General features: G+C 40.5%; 1 protein-coding gene across 1 annotated transcript; it reads right to left on the minus strand.

Moving 5' to 3' along the window:
• Positions 1-18,323: 18,323 nt before the first annotated feature.
• On the minus strand, positions 18,324-21,284 carry LOC130724256 (protein terminal ear1 homolog). Its single transcript, XM_057575451.1, has 5 exons — positions 20,717-21,284; positions 19,980-20,622; positions 19,277-19,399; positions 19,015-19,156; positions 18,324-18,902 (listed from the first exon to the last, which is right to left on the minus strand). Exons 1-5 carry the CDS (start codon positions 21,270-21,272, stop codon positions 18,618-18,620), a joined length of 1,749 nt encoding a protein of 582 aa, XP_057431434.1. The 5' UTR covers positions 21,273-21,284; the 3' UTR covers positions 18,324-18,617.
• Between the last annotated feature and the right edge of the window lie 446 nt (positions 21,285-21,730).

Here is a 21,730-nt window from a genome sequence, read left to right on the forward strand (position 1 = left end):
AACCTCTATATATAGCAAGAAAGGAGAAAAAATGGCAAATATCTTACCCATTTTCTCTCCAAACCCGCGAGTTCACCAAGAGGAAGAGGAAGAAGAGTTTTTGTTCAATCCTTGCTTGATCGTCGATTAATCAGTTGCTACTTCAAGGTTTCGAGGTATAGTCGCTAATCCTTACCTCTGATCGCTTTTTCCATAGCTTTTCTCTAGACTTTTCTGAGCTGATAGTTTTGAGGTTTTTGCAAAACTATCCTGAATATTTCATTTTTGATTCTAAACATCTTCCCTACGTGCCCAAGATCACTTCTGTCGGATTAGTTTTTCCGTTATGTCGCCGAAATTCCGTCGGAATCAATTTATGCCTCAAATACCCATTTTTGGAGTAAAGCTTCGTTCTTTGGGCTGAAAACTATCGCCTTAGCTTAATGCTAGTAGGATTAGTTGTCATAAACGTCGTTGGTGACGTCCCCATCCAATTTGCTTTTTGGGATTTCAGTTTTGAAATTGGCTTATTAGCACTTTTGGTCCCCCAGGATTGCAAAATGTGCAAATAGGATCCCTAAACTTTAGAAATAGCATTTCGCCTCTCTGACGTTACCTTCCGTTAACAGTTTTAGTCCCTCCTCAGTTTTCCATCCAAAAATTAACGTTTTCTGGATTTTTCAGAAAAATTCACTACATCTTCATCTTCTTCATAGATCCTTCCATCATCTTCACCTTCTTCTTCTTCTTCTTCAAAAAAAAAATTCCAGAAAATCAAAGAGTTTCAAACCCAAAAAAATCAAAACTCAAAATATTGGTGTTTTACTTTTGACTTAATATCAAACTTTACTTACTCCATATCCAATAATTAACAGTTTAACACGTTAATCCCTCTTCATCTTCATTTCCACCACCAAATCCTAAAACAACCCAAACACAACGAGCTTCCCCTCCACCACCTTCCCTTCTCTCAACGTCATCACCCACTTCCATAACCACCACCGCCAAATCTCATCATCTCCGTCTTGCAGTCCTTGTTTCAATTGAAACCCAAAATCGATTGAAACTCATATTCAATTCGAATCTCATCATCTCTGTCTTGCCATCTCATCATCATGTTCACTACGACTCTTCTCATTGGCACATGAAGACCAGATCTAGCCTCATCACCTTCACCAAGGACGACCATATCCTTTTCGCACTCGATTCCTCTCTCTCGCACGTGATGACCAGACCTTGTCCCATCTCTCCTCAGATCTGCATGTGAGTGGTGGTGATGCCCTCTTATCCATCTTTTCTGGGTTCTTCCGTTTTCTGGTTTCTTTGGATTGGGGGGTTTTGGGTTGAGGTTTCGGTATTTTGGTTTTCTCTGGATTGGGGTTTTGGGTTGAACGGTTTATGGGTTTGGGTTTTTAGGGAAGAAGGCGTTCTCTCTTTGTGGCGAGGCAGTGGTAGCGGTGTTCTTCGTTATTATCCTTCCATCGCACTAAACTTCTCTCAATGTTTCTTCTGAATTTATGTTTTTGTACTGCCCGCCCTGTATTGTTTGCCTCTCTTTGTTACCATGTCATTATTATCATTGAAAATGGATACTGGATAGGCCTTAATAATGCGAATAATGCAATCATTTGGAACTCTCTCTGATTCACTTTTGTCATGGCCTAATATGTTGAATGGAGAATTTCATTTAGTATTACTTGGTTATTTACATTAGCAAGAAACTATCATGCTTGAGAAGAAGGATGAAGGGAGATGATACCGTTAATTAATTATTCAAACACCATTATTTGGATCCATTTTCAGCATTTCAGGCAATAGGTTTGATTTTTTGGGTTTCAAGAACTTTGATTTTCTGAAGAAAAAAAATTGAAGAAGATGAAGATGATGGAAGGATGTAAGAAGAAGATGAAGATGTGGTGAATTTTTCTGGAAAATCCAGAAAACGTTAATTTTTGGATGGAAAATTAAGGAGGGACTAAAACTGTTAACGGAAGGTAACGTCGGGGAGGCGAAATGCTATTTTTAAAGTTTAGGGATTCTATTTGCACATTTTGCAATCCTGGGGGACCAAAAGTGCTAATAAGCCTTTGAAATTCTAAGTTAAAAATAGTGACCAAAATACCCCTGCGACAGTTTTTGATGCGATAATTTTTCCGAGTTTAGAATACCCTTAGTTACGGCCAATGATAGCATAAAAACCAAGTTTGATCGAAGAAAAATCGAACCCTACAATTACCAAAAGTGGCCGAGCACTCTAAGGGGGGAAGGGGAAAATTCATTTTTCGAAAACTTGTCATTTCGCGCTAGATTATCGTACCTCGGAGTATGTACTACTTCGTGTAACCTTAGTGATGTATTGATAGCTTAGTTTCCGATAGATTCTGATAGTATTTCTGTGGTTTTGCTCTAAAGGTGATTTTGAGGAATTCCCAGAGGAGCAAGGCTTTGATTGTGAAGAAGTGTTAGAAGATCATCCTGGAGAATCTTCAGGTGAGGGCTACTCACTGATGAAGGTGTGAAAAACGACTAGAAAGGGGGGGGTTGAATAGCGTTTTCAATATAAAAACTTTCCCCTTAAGATTTAAAGTAAATCTTTTCGGTTTCTCTAAGATAGATGGTGCAGCGGATAAAGATAGAGAGAAGAGAGAAGCACACAAGTATTTTATCCTGGTTCACTTGATAAATCCCTCAAGCTAATCCAGTCCACCCGTTAAGGTGATTTCTTCCTTCTTAGAATGAAGGCAATCCACTAATCAGATAATTGTTACAACTGCACTTGAAACCTACAAGTGACTAACAATACACTGACTTAGCTATCACTAAGATTCACTCTCTTAGTCTTCTCTAGGATCCGATCAACCTTGATCTCCTAAAGGAATCACCACTAAGATTCACTCTCTTAGTCTTCTTAAGGATACTGACCTACCCGGTCCCTTAAGGAAAATCAAACAACTGTTTGAGGTTGGTGTTTACAAAGGTTTGCTTCTAAATAAGCTGAGTGTAAACCAAATAAGAATAGATGAAGAAAGTAGAGGCTTGAATCTTTTCTTGTATTGCAGCTCTTGATTTCTCTATGTCTTGGTCTTTCTTCTTTTCTCCAGCCTTTTATAGTCCAAGGTGCAAAGGATATTTATGTTGAGAGAATATGACCGTTGGAGGGCATTTCTGGAACTTCCAGAACCTGCTGTGGCTGAACCTTGGTAGGTAGGCTTTTCAGAATAGTACACTGCTCTTGTACTTCTTGATAGAGACATTTGCCTTTAACCAATGACTTCTGATCAGAGGAATGCTTCGTGTTGGAACTTGTGAAGCTTGGTGATCAGAGCCAGAGGGATGCTTGGATCCTCTGACCTTCGTAACTTCTGCTTCTGGACCTTCAGAGCTTCTGAACCTTCAGAGCCTCTGGTCCCTCAGAGCTTCTGGTCTTCAGATCTTCTGATCCTCAGATCTTCTGATCCTCTGATCTTCTGATCCTCTGATCCTCTGATCCTCTGATCCTCAGATCCTCTGATCTTCAGATCCTCTGATCTTTTGATCCTCTGATCCTCAGATCTTCTGATCCTCTGATCTTCTGACGAATATATCTTCTGGTGTCAGAATCAGAACCTGTTTGTCAAAACACTCAAGACAAACATTAGAGTATCATAGTTGTTCATCCACAAATAAATACTTGTTATCATCAAAACATAGAGTTGTACCACATGACCAAATCTTGATCTTACAATCTCCCCCTTTTTGATGATGACAAAACCATGTATTTTGATGAACAACTCTAAACAAATAAACTGAATACACTCAGAGTATAGGGTATCAGAGTTAAAACTTATCCTGATGTGTATAGTTTATCTTGCTCCTTCTGAATCCAAGACTCGTGCTTGATTCTGAGCTAAGCTCCCCCTGAATCTAATACTTAATATCAATGTTAGTAATATCTAGATTCTGAGCTAAATAAAATTGGAGTTGTCAAGATACTATAAGTTCTCCCCCTTTTTGTCATAAGCAAAAAGAATGAAGGTGGGAAAAAAATAGTAAGAGCATAAGACGAAATACTCCCCCTCAGAAGGAATACCAAGGGATACTTGGCTTCTGATTAGCATATCTTCTGATGAGAGCAGAAGTGTGGTTCTGGTGACATCTCCATTCTGGAAAAAATTCCATCTTCAGATGCTTCAGAATGAGAAGCTATGAACCTACTCTTCTTCTGATGACGCAAGTCCGAGGTTGTAGTAGCATCTTCTGATGTTGTTGCTTCTGGTTTGACAAGTTCTGAGTCTTTGTTTCTATCTGAAATAGTCATGCTCATCTCTACAAGCTTTTTCAGCTAGCTTTGACTTGACCAAATCTTACTCTACTGATGCCTCCAAGATTAACTTCACCTTCAGGTTCAAGTTTTGGATCTTGGGACATATGCCTTTCTCCCGTCATGTGTTGCCTGCATCCACTGTCCAGGTTCCATGGTTGGAGTTTCGATGGACCTATTGAAGATATCTGCAACATATATAATCTTATCCCTAGGTACCCACTTTCTGGGTCCTTTCTTGTTAGTTAGCCCAGAAGTTCTGACAACTTTGGGTCTTTCAACAGGATAATGTAAAGGAATTTGAGCATGATATTTTGACATTGAGAAAGTTCCTTTCTTAAGAGATGATGGAGCAACTTCAGAAGGTTTAGAATGACCAATGTCATATATTTCATTTCTGCTTACGCCATAGATCATTGAAGCCATTAAGCTTCTGTCTACGCTTTTAGCTAGGAATCTTTGAAAAGACTTTTCATACTTAGACTCATTTCTACAATCAGAGGCATCACAAGCAACAATTTCTTCTAACTTAGCAATCTGGTTCTTAAGCACAGAGTTAGAATTGATCAAAGCATGATTATCATTTTTCAAATCAGAAATAATCTTCTCATGTTCAACAGAAGTTTCAGAGGCAGCAGAGAAATTCTTTTTCAACCTTTTATGCTTAGTCAAGAGAGAGTTATATTTATCCATAATTTCAGACAAAGCATCTTTAAGTTCAGAAGTTGAGAAAGAATCAAATACCTCATTTTCATCGTCAGAGTCTGGATCTCCTTCTGATTCTGAGTCAGAGTCAACAGCTTCCTTTGACTCTGCTCCTTTGTCTTTGACAATAGCCATGAGTCCTTGGACTTCACCATCAGAGTCAACATCCTCTGATTCTGATTCATCAAAAGTCACCATCAGACTTTTCTTTGGTTTGAAATGCTTCTTTGACTTTTCATCCTTTGATGAAACTTTGTATTTGCTCTGCCTGTGCTTCCAGATGCAGTTGAGCTTTCTGGATATCAGAGTCAGCTCATCTTCATCAGAATCTTCTGATGCTTCTTCAGATTCTTCTGCTGCTGCTTGGAGAGCCTTAGCCTTTTCAGATTTGGATTTCAAGGCTACAGACTTCTTCTTCTGATCCTGATGTTCAGCACGCTTTAGTTCATGACACTTCAGTATGCTTATGAGTTCTTCCAAACTCATCTGCTCAACATCTCTAGTTAGCTCCAAGGAAGTTATCAAAGGCATCCAGCTTTCCGGAAGACCTCTAAGGATCCTCATGACATGATCCGCAGTAGTGTAGCTATTGCTGAGGGGTCTTATTCCAGCAATAATCAACTGGAATCTGGAAAACATATCCTCAATGGATTCGTCAGGTTCCATTTGGAAGGATTCATATTTCTGGATCAAAGACAGTGCCTTTGATTCTTTCACTTTCTTGTTTCCTTCATGAGACACCTTCAAGGATTCAAAGATGCCCTTGGCGGAATCACGATCAGTAATTTTCTCATATTCTTCATATGAAATGGCACTTTGCAGAATAGCTCTTGATCGGTGATGATCTCTGAATTCCTTCTTTTGATCTTCACTCATCTTCTCCCTTGGGATCTTTACACCATGTTCATCAACAGGAGGGGTGTAGCCATCAACAACAAAATCCCAAAGATCAGGATCAAAGCCAAGAAAGAAGCTTTTGATTCTATCTTTCCAGAAATCAAATCTCTGACCATCAAAGATAGGTGGTCTTGCACTGTATTGATATTTGCTTGTAGTAGTGGTGGAATCCATGAGTTTTTCACACTGGCCCGGATCTACTGAACACTGTTAGGTGTGGTAATCAGAACTTGCGCTCTGATACCAATTGAAGGTGTGAAAAACAACTAGAAAGGGGGGGGTTGAATAGCGTTTTCAATATAAAAACTTTCCCCTTAAGATTTAAAGTAAATCTTTTCGGTTTCTCTAAGATAGATGGTGCAGCGGATAAAGATAGAGAGAAGAGAGAAGCACACAAGTATTTTATCCTGGTTCACTTGATAAATCCCTCAAGCTAATCCAGTCCACCCGTTAAGGTGATTTCTTCCTTCTTAGAATGAAGGCAATCCACTAATCAGATAATTGTTACAACTGCACTTGAAACCTACAAGTGACTAACAATACACTGACTTAGCTATCACTAAGATTCACTCTCTTAGTCTTCTCTAGGATCCGATCAACCTTGATCTCCTAAAGGAATCACCACTAAGATTCACTCTCTTAGTCTTCTTAAGGATACTGACCTACCCGGTCCCTTAAGGAAAATCAAACAACTGTTTGAGGTTGGTGTTTACAAAGGTTTGCTTCTAAATAAGCTGAGTGTAAACCAAATAAGAATAGATGAAGAAAGTAGAGGCTTGAATCTTTTCTTGTATTGCAGCTCTTGATTTCTCTATGTCTTGGTCTTTCTTCTTTTCTCCAGCCTTTTATAGTCCAAGGTGCAAAGGATATTTCTGTTGAGAGAATATGACCGTTGGAGGGCATTTCTGGAACTTCCAGAACCTGCTGTGGCTGAACCTTGGTAGGTAGGCTTTTCAGAATAGTACACTGCTCTTGTACTTCTTGATAGAGACATTTGCCTTTAACCAATGACTTTTGATCAGAGGAATGCTTCGTGTTGGAACTTGTGAAGCTTGGTGATCAGAGTCAGAGGGATGCTTGGATCCTCTGACCTTCGTAACTTCTGCTTCTGGACCTTCAGAGCTTCTGAACCTTCAGAGCCTCTGGTCCCTCAGAGCTTCTGGTCTTCAGATCTTCTGATCCTCAGATCTTCTGATCCTCTGATCTTCTGATCCTCTGATCCTCTGATCCTCTGATCCTCAGATCCTCTGATCTTCAGATCCTCTGATCTTTTGATCCTCTGATCCTCAGATCTTCTGATCCTCTGATCTTCTGACGAATATATCTTCTGGTGTCAGAATCAGAACCTGTTTGTCAAAACACTCAAGACAAACATTAGAGTATCATAGTTGTTCATCCACAAATAAATACTTGTTATCATCAAAACATAGAGTTGTACCACATGACCAAATCTTGATCTTACAACTGAATCTCTAGTTAATGCTTAGGGTCGATGCTTTCGACATTGTTTACTGTTTATGCACTTGTTTGTGTATGATTGGAAAAATGTTTTCTGAGGCTTCGGCTGACAATGTAGATGATTCATCTACTGAATGCTTTTGAGATTGAATTTCATGCTAAGTGCTAAGTGGGTAATTTAGGATGTGTGATGCATGCCTTATATGCTAAGTGCTACGTGGTTATTGCATAATATGTTGATATATGACATGTTGGTTGATTGTGCTGTGTTAAATATGCTTTTGCAATGAAATCCGAGATTCTGAATAGTGAGAATAGCGGGCAGGTCATGCCGATTTTATTTTGAGAGTTTTGAGGAAGTTTGATAGGACGAATGAGATTCGGGCCTTGTTATGGTTTTGATGGATCGAGACATTCTCTGGAGTCATTTGGGATTTAGGAGATCCCGAGAACTTATAAGACTTTTGCGATAAGACTAAAAGGATATTATTTTGAAAAGAAAACTCATAAGACATTAAACAACCTCTAAAGCTTCAAATAATGATAACAAACTCGAAAGGAAGCTTCGGATGCAAATCTTAGTTTTTGGAAAACGAGAAGTGTCGTCGGATCCAAGTGTTGAGGAAGTTGAGAAGTATTGAGTATGTTGATGCTCTTGTGCTGTTGGAGCAGCTGTGTTGTTGGGCTATCCGGGGGATAAGTCCGGGAAATTGATAGTTTCCGAGTATGTTGATACTCTTGCTCGTTGAGCAGTTTTGACCATCGGATGGAGATGAGTCGGATGATTTGGAGATCATCATGAGATATGTGTTGTTGTAGAGATGAGTCTTTTGTCGCAGAATCGACTGTTGCCTTAGGGTAAGCTTTTAGAGACATTAATTTAGCTAGAACACGTGGCGACATGTCGAGTGAGATTCGGAGACGTTGTTTGACTAATCATCCTGCATTCATACAACATTAATGAGGTATTAACACAGGACGTACTCTGGACCTCGTCGGTTTCCAAAATGGTCATAAGACCCGGAATGCCGTGTAAGAGCGTTTGTAGATGACTCTTGTAGCAGACCGAAATGGCAGACCTTTGGGTTTACTGCTGATCTGACTACCGCTGTTGTTGGAGTAAGAGGCACGCGGGCCGAAATGGTCCCACCGTGGCTGGTGTTAGGGCTGATCCGTTTGATGTTCATCCTTTTCCGGAATGCATGTGGTTAACTGGGTTAACCGTCATATCATGTCATGCAACATGCATACTGACTTAGTTGTTGAGTGTGATTGATAATTGTTAATCTTACCTGATGCATGTTAAATGTTATTATTGTCGTTATGTTCTTTGTGGAATATGCAACACTAGGATGTTATCCCTAGCTATAAGCCTAAGTGGCTATTTCTTATCTGTACCTATTGGGTTTTATTATCTACATAGTTCTTTGGAGTTGACCCTCGCGTCTTCTGTGTGTGTTTTGGCGGACAACGCCTTTTGTCAGATGTCCATTGCAGACTGGTTCACAATGGTCCACCCTTCGAGGGGGATTAGATACGAGATGATTGACCAGGATGACCCCGGTTCGTGGGTGGTAGACCCCGCTAGCCACCGCGCGACCTATTCCGGGAGGATCATGGAGGATAGGGTAGATAGGGAAGGACGCTTGATGGAAGGAGTACTGAGGAGGAGCACTATCAGCTTCAACTTGCCACCTGGTGTGCACTGCGGACCAGGATTAGGAGGAGCACCGCCGCCACCGTCGTCTTCGGATGATGAGGACCCCTCCGAGGAGGAGCCTGTGGGAGTGCATTCAGCAGAGTCCAGCACACCCACCGTTGCGATCATTGATGATCATGGTTCGGGCCCAGAGCCCGTTAGTCCAGCACCGGAGCGCATTGCGGTTGTGAGGGGAGGTCGGATAGTGTTTGTAGACTTGGTCGTTCTGGATTCTGATTCAGACGACAATCATGCCAGCGTGTAGGTTTAGTACTGGTGTGAGCTCCTCGAGATAGGATTAGTGTAGGAGTAGAGTCTTAGCTCTGAACATCATTTGTTTCTTTGGGGACAGGGTAGTTCCGCCTATAGCTTTTTGTGTGGTTTCTTTACGGGAATCACAGAGAGTTGGTTGGACTTAGGAGGTCTTTCGGGCCGGTGGGCCAGCTTATTCTCAGTTTTGAGGGATGGTGTTGCGGACACTTCACCTTTATATTTGGTTTGTACATATTGCCTACGGGCGTTACATATTTCTTCTTTCCGTCACTGGAGGTTACTCGTGACGAGGTTGCAACTTACAGCGGGGGCTGTTATATATATTGTATATTAGCTCTGTCGTACTCGCATTTGGGTTTTATTTATTTCAGTTTCGTCTTAGTTATTATCGAAAAAAAATATTCACGTTTTTCCGCATTAAGTTTATTTTTTGTTACTAAAGTGACGCCACCGAAATCGGGGTGTTACAACCTACTCATGAAGTAAGAACAACCAAAATAACCCTAAACATCACAACCAAACCTTCTATGGTTACTTTAAGAATGAGCCTCATTAAAACCTTACTAGAAAAAACTCATTGTAACATCCCGATCTGACAACTGGCCTCACGCTAACAACACGAGTCTTTTTAGTGTGCTTTGTCCTCACTTACGTGCTTCCCGTGAATATTTCGCAGGAGGTCACCCATCCAAAAATTGCTCCAAGGCAAGCACACTTAACCATGAAGTCTTTATGAGTTGGGCTCCCGAAAAGAAGATGCATCTTGTTGTCATGAGGTACCAATCAAATCTATTATGATCTCCTCAACTGTATAGTCTCATACCTATACAGTCTTGGAATACCTCTTGTTCATGCGAGATCGGTTCATTCATGCGTCCCTCCGCCTAGAAGTCCGCTAGGAGCCGCTCCTTGTCTGTGCCTCACTACACCGGCAATCACTCCCCGCCCTCTTCGGCCCCGGGTGTCACACTCATAGAGATAAAAACCTAGTGAAGGAAAAAAGTACTACATTCTCAAGTGAACCATAGTACAAATACTCAAAACGGCAAACCTCACCTTAACACCCAAACCAAAACAGCAAACCCCTAAGTAAACACAAACACAAACCAAAACCAGAAAGACCTTGACCTTATGAAACTCAATCATGCAAAGAAACCACCACATAATGCCATAAAAATAATCCAACAGGCTCAACCACGCAAAGCCCTTTACCGAGTTGACCTTGTGCTCATACAAACCAAAGTCCACATTGCGTATGCTACCCCAACATTACCCATAATGGTTCCAACTAGCCTAAAAAAACAAACCTAAAAACCAAACTTGTAGATCCTCCACTAAACCCACTACCCTCAGACATGAGAATATTAATACCATCTGATTCGGGTGTAACACCCCGATTTCGGTGGCGTCACTTTAGTAACCAAAAATAAACTTAATGCGGAAAAACGTGAATATTTTTTTTTCGTCTATAATATAAACAAGACTGAAGTAAATAAAACTCAAATGCGAAAGACAACAGAACTAATATACAATATATATAACAGCCCCCGCTGTAAGTAGCAACCTCGTCACGAGTAACCTCTTGTGACGGGAAGTAGAAAGTGTAGCGCCCGTAGGCAATATATACAAACCAACAGGAAAGGTTAAGTGTCCGCAACACAACCTTCAAAAATGAGAATAAGTTGGCCCAATGGCCTGAAAAGAAGACCTCCTAAGTCCAACCAACTCTCTGTGATTCCCGTAAGGAAACCACACAAAAAGCTATAGGCGGGAAACTACCCTGTCCCCAAGGAAACAAATGACAGTCAGAGCTAAGACTCTACTCCTACACTAATCCTATCTCGAGGAGCTCACACCAGCACTAAAACCTACGTGCTAGCATGATCGTCGTCTGAATCAGAATCCAGAACGACCAAGTCTATGTACACTACCCGTCCTCCTCTCGCAACCGCGATGCGCTTCGGTGCTGGTCTCTCGGGCTTAGGGCCCGAACCATGATCATCTATAACAGCAACTGTGGGTGAACTGGACTCTGAAGAATGCACTCCCACAGGCTCCTCCTCTGAGGGGTCCTCATCATCCAAAGACGACGATGGCGGTGGTGGTCCTCCTAATTCTGGTCCGCGGTGCACACCAGGTGGCAAGTTGAAACTGACAGTGCATCTCCGCAACACTCCTAACGTCAAGTATCCTACCCTATCTACATGGTCCTCCATGATCCGCCCCGAGTACGTCGCTCGATGGCTAGCGGGGTCAACCACCCACGAACCGGGGTCGTCCTGATCTATCATCTCGTATCTAATCCCCCCCGAAGGGTGGACCATTGTGAACCAGTCCGCAATGGACATCTGACAAAGGGCGTTGTCCGCCAAATCACACACAGAAGACGCGAGGGTCAACTCCAAAGAATTATGTAAGTAATAAACCCAATAGGTACAGATAAGAAATAGCCACTTAGGCTTATAGCTAGAGATAGCATCCTAGGGTTGCATATTCCACAATGAATGTAAACTACAATAATAGCAAATAGCATGCATCAGATAAGATTATCAATTATCAAACACACTCAACAACTAAGTCAGTATGCATGTTGCATGCAATGATATGGCGGTTAACCCAGTTAACCAAATGCATTCCGGAAGGGATGGACATCAAACAGATCAGCCCTAACACCAGCCACGGTGGGACCATTTCGGCCCGCGTGCCTCTTACTCCAGCAACAACGGTAGTCAGATCAGCAGTAAACCCGAAGGTCTGCCATTTCGGTCTGCTACTAAGAGTCGTCTACAAACGCTCTTACGCGGAAATCCGGTCTTATGACCATTTTGGAATCCACTGAGGTCCGAAGTCCGTCTCGTGTTAATACCTCATTAATGGTGCATGAATGCGAAATGATTAGCCAAACAACGTCTCCGACCTTACTCGACACGTCGCCATGTGTTCTAGCTATATTAATGTCTCTAAAAGCTTACCCTAAGGTAAAGTCGATTCTGCGACAAAAGACAACACTTCACAACAACACACTCTCTCATGATGATCTCCAAATCATCCGACACATCTTCATCCGATGGTCACAACTGCTCAACGAGCAAAGAGTATCACATACTCGGAAACTACCTGTTTCCCGGACTTATCCCCCGGATAGCCCAACAACACAACTGCTCCCCGAGCACAAGAGTATCAACATACTCAGAACTTACCAATCTCCTCAACACTTGGATCCGATGACACTTCCCGTTTTCCAAAACTAAGATTTGCATCCTAAGCTTCCTTTCGAGTTTATTATCATTATTTGAAGATTTAGAGATTGTTTAATGTCTTATGAGTTTTCTTCACAAAATAATATCCTTTTAGTCTTATCGCGAATCTTATAAGTTCTCGGGATCTCCAAATCCCAAATGACTCCAGAGAATGTCTCGATCCATGAAAACCTTAACAAGGCCCGAATCTCATTCGTCCTATCAAACTTTCCCCAAAATCTCAAAATAAAATCGGCATGACCTGCCCGCTATTCTCACTACTCAGAATCACAGATATCATTGAAAAGGCATAATTAAATCAGCACAATCAACCAACATGTCATATATCAACATATTCTAAAATAATCACGTAGCACTTAGCATATAAAGCATGCATCACACATCCTAGATTACCCACATAGCACATAGCATGTAAGTCAATCTCAAAAACAGTCAGTAGATGAATCATCTACATTGTCAGCCGAAGCCTCAGAAAACATTTTTCCCAATCAAACACAAACAAGTGCGGAAACAGTAAATCAAGTCGAAGTATCGACACCTAAGCATTAACTAAAGATTCAGTGAGTAGCCCTCACCTGTAGATTCTCCAGGATTGTCCTCGAACTCTTCTTCACAAGCAAAGCCTTGTTCCTCGGGAAATTCCTCAAATGAACCTTTTAAAGTAAAACCACATAATTCTATCAAAATCTATCGGAAACTAAGCTATCAATGCTCACTAAGGTTACCCGAAGTAATACATACTCCGAGGTACGATAATCTAGCGCGAAAGGACAAATTTTCGAAAAAGAAATTTTCCTTCCTCCCCTCTAGGGTGCTCGGCCACTATTGGTAATTAGGTGGGTCGATTTTTCTTCGATCAAACTTGGTTCCTAGGTTATTATTAGTCGTAACTATGGGTATTCAAAACTCGGAAAAATTATCGGATCAAAAACTGTCGCAGGGGTATTTTGGTCAATATTTTTAGCTTAGAAATTCAAAACTGAAATTTCGAAAAGCAAATTGGATGGGGACGTCACCAACGACGTTTATGACAACTAATCCTACTAGCACTAAGCTAAGGCGATAGTTTTCAGTCCAAAGGACGAAGCTTTGCCCCAAAATGGGTATTTTAAGCAGAATTGAAACTCAACGGTAGTTTTTCGAGAATCGGCGCAGTATTATTAGCTAAACATACTCAGGAGAACGTAGGGAAGATGTTTAGAATCAAAAATGGAATTATCAGGATAGTTTTGCAAAAACCTCAAAACTGTGAGCACAGAAAGACAAAGAGAAAAGGTATGGAAAAGACGATCAGAGGTAAGGATTAGCGACTATACCTCGATACCTTCAAGCAGCAACTGTCGAATCAACAATCAAGCAAGAAATGAACAAAAGCTCTTCTTCCTCCTCTCTTGGTGAAGCTCGCGGGTTTGGAGAGAAAATGGTGAGGTTTTTGCCATTTTTTCTCCTTTTCTTGCTATATATAGAGGATGGAAAAACGCGGTAAAATAAAAGTTTCGCGATTCCGATTTTTCCGGCTTCATTCTCCGTGAATTCTAAGATAGGTTTTGGCGACATAAATCCAAAACTCAAAAGAGGTTTCCTTGTATTTTAGGTGACTAATGCAAAGTCGGTGTAAAACTATTTTACCCGATAAGTTGCTTTTTGCATCGGATGTCGGAATAGAAAACTTCCTTCTGAAGAAAGATTGAGATCATCAAGAGAAATGGGCGTACGCGTGTGGAATCTTCATCTGAAGTTCCGAATAGAAAAAGTCTTCATCGTCGGTTGATTCTAGGGTTTTGAACTATCAGGGTTTTAGTTTCGGCAAACTTCCGATGATTGGAATCGGACGTTCGTAGATCCTAGAGTTTCGCCTCGAAACGCTTGTTATATATGGAATAAGAGAAGTTCTAACATTTCTCTGAAGATTTTTGGAATTAGCTTCCATCGCGACTATAAGTGAAAACTAGCTATTTACTAGGGTTTCTGCCCTAGGTTTAAGCGTATATCGATCGTGCTATACCTTTTATCAATCATGATGAAATCTTTAGACTTTTCTTGAACTTTCTCCTTCATAAATTTATTTCATTTGGTAAACTCTTGTTCAGGTTTCCCTTCACGATACATCAACCCTAATCGTGAATAAGATTTTATTCACTTGACATAAACTGAAAAACTTGGGTCTTACATCGGGCATACCTGTATCACACACAAACGAACGCAGAACTAGCATCAGCACCATCACAACCCATGAAGCCAGTGGAGGGAGCGACTTCCAAAGTAGTCCACAAAGTAAAAATTCATACTCTCCTTCACAATATCCACACCTTTCGTCAAACACACAACATACAATCCCTTCAACAAAAGTTGGAGTACTGCCAAAGAAACCAAAACCGCTCAGCCTCCTCCTTTCTTCTCCTCACCCAACGTTGTGCTCGAAACCCATACCTACACAATCACGCAATAATCCCAACATCGGTTTTCTAATCTTAATAATGATAAAAGGAACAAAAGAGGACCAAAGAAAATTTTAAAAGAGAAATTCTAGATTTGTTATGTCCTATAATCGTGATTTCCAATTCGATTTCGTTGGAAATCTTGATCTCAACTGCTTTTGCTCCTTGTTCTTTCATGCTTCTCTAATTATATGTCACCGCCGTCGAGATTCTGTCAAGGAACAAAATGGATGACCGGCGGTGATCAACACCATGACAATTCTGGCCAGCCCCACTACGATCAGACCCCTCGACATCCATTTCAACAAAACCTCTAACAACCTCAATGCCAACCTCAACCCGAAGCTGCACCTCCTCACTCCCAACAACTGATCTAGATAAGCCTTCTACACGCCTTGAAGACCCACAACAACCCGAGGAAACCACCACGGCATAATAAAAAGCCCGCAATAGAAATACAGAGTCAAAACAGAGACATATCTAGATTAATGTTCATCGTCTTGATGTCTTCTCACTACAACAATTAATGCTTTTAGTGACATAATAAAAGTGACGATTGTTAATCTTGTCACTAAATATGTATTATTTGGGGCCATTTTCTAATTCGTCATTAAAATTTATTACAATTGTGACCATATTGTAAATCGTCACTAAAACTATTATTAGTACTGGCCAAACTATAAATCGTCACTAAAACTATTGTTAGTAGTGACAAAATTATAAATCGTCACTAATACTATTCGTAATAGTGACCAAAATAGAAATCGTCACTAAAACTATTTATGCAAGTGACCAAATTATAAATCGTCACTAAAACTACTTTTAGTAGTGACCAAATTATAAATCGTCACTAATACTATTCGTAACAGTGACTAAAATATAAATCGTCACAATAAAACTATCCTTTAACCGGAGTAATCCACATCAAATCATCATCCTTCAACTTGTTCTTCTCCAAAAAGGGGTCGAGCCATCCTCTTTGCTTGAAGACATTGGTGAGAAGAGAATCATATTGCAAGCTTGCTTTTGCATGAGAGCGAGGTGTTGGCTGTGGGGGCGATGTATCTGACTAATGTGTCTTATCCCCAACAAACAACAGTTGTTGAGGCTTCGACGTTCCGTTGGACGATGTCTATGGCTTCTCAGCTTGGGTTCAGGGTGATTGCTTTGAAACTGACCGCCTTTAATTATTAGAGAGGTAGAAGGAAACCTTATGATGATGGTGGCTCTTATCTAGCTTCTATTATAAGTTATTATCATTTGTTTTCCCGCATTTTGATTATGTAAACCTTTCTATTGTGTCGTTTCCTACACTGATTCAGTTTAGGTGGAAGACATATCTTTTGAGATTTTATCTTTTGTACTTGTTTAAACTTCTATGCCCATTTCTTCTTCATGCAATGCAGTTTGATTTTAAAAAATATACATACGTGACATATATGCGTGTCTCAATGTACCATAGAAATAAGTATTTGCATCATGAAAGGATGACTTTTCTGTAAAATTTTTAGTTTATTTTATGAATTCCAATTATACATTCGCTACTATGTATAAACTATTTTCATGTTAATAATGATAAGTGCGGTTTCAATGTTTAAAAAAAAAAGGCTTAATTCCAGTTTGGGCCCCTGATGTTTCAAGAATAAGCGTTCTGCACCCCCCATGTCTAAAAGTTGCAGTCAAACTCCCCTTTGTAACAAAATTGTGCTAACGAAGCCCTTCCGTTAGCTTCCGTCTGTTGACCAAACGAAAATGGCTTACGTGTATTTTTAACCCAAATCAACACCGATCCAATTCCTTCTTCCTCCTACAACTCCATCGTCTCCACCCCTTCACCCATTTTTGAATCCATGAATTACAAGGTTACCTCTTTAAGTCAAGCCAAACCCCTAATTCCCTCTACACAACAAACCTCCATAACCAAGCCAAACCTCTCCCAGGTTTCCACCATCGTCCCACATATCCATCACAACCCCCCAAGCTTCCACAGTCCACACTAATTTACATTCTTCATCTCTTATTGCTTCACCCGACACTGTAATGGATTCGATTTTTGGGTGATTGCAGAAGCAAGGGGAGAGCCTGCCACTGTGTTCCCTCTTTCTCTCTCTGGTTCATGCTTTTCTCTCTTCAAAACCTCTCTTCGCCATAGCTACCCTCCCCGCCGACCTCGAACCAACCCAGAATTGCCAAAGCTCCAGATCTGGGTTTTAGATCGAGTGAATAGTTCGCCTCCTCTTGTTCAGAGTGGGTCTAGATCTAAACTGAATCTTCTGTCATTGGTTCTTCTTCCCCTTCGTCTTCTTCTAAAAGGGCATCCTCTGAGCTCTAAAATTTGCCCCATTTTTCTATCTTCTTTGTTTTGTATTTGGGTTGGTAGTGGATCTGGGTTTAAAGTGAGAATAAATTATGAAATAAAGAAGTTGTCATTTTGTTTTCAATCAAGGTTGTAATTGATTAACAAGGTTTTTGTTATGTTGCGTTGGGTCTGAGTTTTTTGAGTTTCCAAAACTTCTTTCTTTTTTCATGCTAAAAAAATTGACAGCCATAATCCATTTTGGGGTTTTGGACCAAAACCTAACTATGAATTCCACTTTCCTCCAATTTCAGAAGTGTTACTTCTTCCCCCTCTTATGGAAATGGGGCGATATTTGTTCTCTTCCCCCTCTTATGGAAACAAGGACGATGTTTGTTCATGGTGGTGGTAGACATAAAAGAAAAAGGAAAAGAAAAGGAAGTGATGAGTGGCTGAGGCTAGATTGGATTACTGGCTTGTGGGTTTGTTTATTTGGGTGTTTTAATTTTCTGGGTTTTCTTGGTGAGGATGATGAGGAAGAAAAAAGGGGTATGGTTATTTATTAATTAATCAGAAATTTTTTTTTATTAATTAAAGAGATGGAGACGATGGAGTTGTAGGAGGAAGGAGAAATTAAAAATACACGTAAGTCATTTCCGTTAGGTCAACAAACGGAAGCTAACGGAAGGGCTTCGTTAGCACAGTTTTGTTACAAAGAGGAGCTTGACCGCAACTTTTAGACATAGGTGGTACAGAAAGCCAAAAAAAAAATGATAAGTGCGGTTATAATACTAAAAATTAAACTTAAATCTAGTAAAATTAAGTTAGGACGTCCTACTTTTTAGGAGATCGAAATTCAATTTGAAGGCCAAACACTACCTGCATGTGTATCGGAAAAATGTTGAAAGCTTCATTTCGTGAGTTTAATATAGAAAATGTTCCATTACTACTAATTCTTTCATTTAATTTTAATTTGGTTTGAACATTATAACATGCAATATATTTCCCATAGTGCCAAAACATACAAAGCTAAAGAGATTTCAGAAGAGCTAGCAAAAACAGCTGCCAATTCTTTTTCACTAGCTAGACAAAAAGCAAAATATTAACAGATGATCGAGAGGGAACATGAGCAGCGAGCAACAGCAGCTTCAGAGTTGAAAGAGAGAGAACAAAGGTGTTAATTTGGAAGATCATCATCAGTTCACACACGTACACAGGTGTTGTGGCTCGATGCTCAACGTCGACCTTGCTTTAATTAATTACTTTACTGTACTTGAAAATGCACATTCACCGTACCACACCACCACCATGCCTAGCTAGCTTCATCACCCACGCCGCCACTTTTGCTGCTAGCCACGTCACCATCACCACCACCTGCCCCATCATCTCCACCATCACTCCCCGTCACATCACCGATTGGATTAACCATGTTTCCCTGCAGCAGCAGCAGCTTGTTGTTCCCCACTATTGGAAGTGGCTCCGTCACTACTTCCCTCCCATCTCGAGGCGGTGAAAACACCACTGGCAAGTTGTAGTAATGCTCCATCTCGCATGGGAACTTTGAATTCTTGAAATGCTCTTTCAATGCCTCCAACCCCTTCATTTTTCATTAAATAATTAAAATAAACATACTCGTAGCTAGTCTTTTTATGTCACTCGTGTTTATTATTCATATATCAATATAATATTAATAATTAATTAATATATACCTGAACTCTAGCGTAGGTGACTTCACAAATTTTTTTTGAATTAAATCTTTCCCAGTGTTGGAGATGTAAAGCCTTGTAGAGCCTCAGTGCTGCCTCAGGAGATGTCATGTTCACGAACCCGTATCCAACATTGCATTTGTTGCTGTTTCAACACGTAATTGACAATTGACAAAATAAGGGGTATGGTATGGTATCAGTTCTAGAGTAGTTATGATTGCTAGCTAGCTAGGGATATGAATGAAAATGAGGAAAAGAAATCTACTTGAAATCAATGGGAAGATACACGAAGTCATAGGAGGATCGAGGCTGCGCCTCATCACTGTCGCCGATCTGATCGTTACAGTGAATGCAGTGCTTGTCCAGCATGTTTAGTAGCAGCTTCTGGCTGCAATTGGAACCAGTCAAATTACTGTTGACAATTTTTCAACTGAAAAGAACGTTTTGAGTTTGACCCCCAAAATAAATAAATAAATAATAGCATGGTAATAAAAAAAAAAAAAAAATTAGAACTCTCTTAATCAACTAGGCTATATTTCTTTTTTCTATCAGTAAGTTTGAGTTCACTTAATCATAGGTAGCCTATATTTAAGATAAACAATAAAATATGAAATTTCCAACACAATAATCATAAATATTATTAATTCACATAAGATTATGGTTATTTAACTTAAGCTTGGTGTAGTGAAATTTTTTATACATTTTTTTATACACTAATTCACATAGGATTATGGTCCTTTAGACATTTTTTATACATTAATCCCCTCAATTCTGTCTTGAATTTTAAGAGCATTTTTACATCAAAATTTAGAAGCTTAATTAATTGCTCATGCTGCTGAAACATGGAGCTGAGTAAAGGAATTAATGAGGGAACAGGGTTCATTAGTTTCTGAAATTTATAACACATAATGAAAAATTGCTTATAAAAAAAACATAATGATAAATTAAAAAAATTTAAATAAACGGACCTGTACTTGTTGGGTATGTTCTTGATCATGAGAGTAGTTCTAGAATCTCTGGAACTGGACTCGACAATTTCATCTTCTTTGATGAGAAACCGAGCTTCGTGCTTCTTCTCGGGCTTCCCTTTCCAATGTCTGCTTCTAGATAGTTGTTGCTGCTGCCTCTGTTTCGTGCTTCCCGCTCTGGTGTCGCCACTATGCTTTCTAATAAGATTCCTCCTTGGTGGACCCTGTGATTGTGAATACCACTCTCCAACCCCAAATCTACTTCCAACTAATTCAACAGGCTCAGAATTCGCCACTTTCTTCAATCCTCCCCGGTCCGATTTCTTGCGACGTAGTTGAGGAGGTTGAGAGGAATTCAAGCTAGAAGTAATAAAATGAGAATGATAAAATGGTGGTGGTGGTGGTGGTGGGTACAATAGAAGTGGTGTGATGTTCATGTTAAGAGGAGGCGAAGAGGGACCAGAATGGAGTAACTTCTTTCTTCCGTTACCTCCTGGTCTGCTGAACTCAATAGCAACCGGTTTGCCATGAATTTCCTTCCCATTCATCTGTTTCAAAGCCATCTCTGCGTCTCTTGTGTCAAAGAACTCAACAAATCTCTGCTTCTTTTTCCATGGTGTATCTCTCAGTTCCTTTATGGCACCTGTAAGTAAATTATATCACAAAAAGAGTGAAATAGAAAGTAGAATGAGATAGAGACATTTCAACATTTCAAAATCAAACATGCATGCAATTACCGAAAGGTTCAAAAACTCGTCGAAGATTCTGAGTGGACACGTCGGGAGACAACTTGAAAACGACGAGGGTTCCTTGGTTGTGAGCGTCGGGGAGGGCGGCACTGGGGGTGGGGACGACGTAGTGGGCCCACACAGCGCGGCCGGCGATGAGGCCTGCAGGCGGCGGATGCACGGCGGTGTAGTAATATAAGTGAGGGTGGTGGCTGAAGAAGGAGGCGCAGTGCATGTGAAGGGTGCGGATGGCGGTGAAGGCGGCCTCGGCGTGGCGGAGGTCGTAGAAATGGACGGTGACAATGCCGTGACGGAGGTGCTCCATCTGGACGGCCCTGACGTCGCCGAACGGCTCAAGGTCTCTACGTAGGGCGGACTCGGTGGTTAAGGGGACAGGGGTGAGGAGGAGGGAGCGGGTGGGGGAGGTTGACAACTTCGCCGGAGGGGTGACGGCGAGGGGTATGATAGGAATGTGGTTAGTGTTAGTGTTAGTGGGTGTGAACTCTTTGGCTTTGGGGTCTAAGGTTGTTCCGGCGGAGACAGTGGTGGTTTGTTCTTCTTCCATTGTTCCCACAATCTGGCTATAGCTATTCTTCTTTCTAATCACTGTGTGAGACAGTGAGAAACAGAGGTACTTGCAGAGGAGCAGGGTATTAGTGCGCGGTTCTCTAAATAAATGTGAAATATATATATATATATATATATCTCTTGTTGTGGTGTGTTTTTGTGTATGGTTGTGTGTGTCAATGTGGCTCAATAGGTATATGTCTCTTGACTGTTGTGTCGCAAAGATCAGAAAAGATTAATGGAAAAGGTTGAGGATCGATCATCTCTCCTATTATGAAAAGGAAAAGGTTTCATTCAAGGTCATTGCTACTATACCACAAGACTTAGTTTAGATATGATATATGTAATTATATGGATCAATTAAAATCGACTAGGTGGCATTAATTTTTTTTGGTTTTATTTGTTTTGGAACAACTGAAAAAGGAAATTAATTAAGTTAACACAAGGTAAATCAAT

This window comes from Lotus japonicus, chromosome 6, assembly GCF_012489685.1.
Source record: "Lotus japonicus ecotype B-129 chromosome 6, LjGifu_v1.2".
Classification (NCBI taxonomy): domain Eukaryota; kingdom Viridiplantae; phylum Streptophyta; class Magnoliopsida; order Fabales; family Fabaceae; genus Lotus; species Lotus japonicus.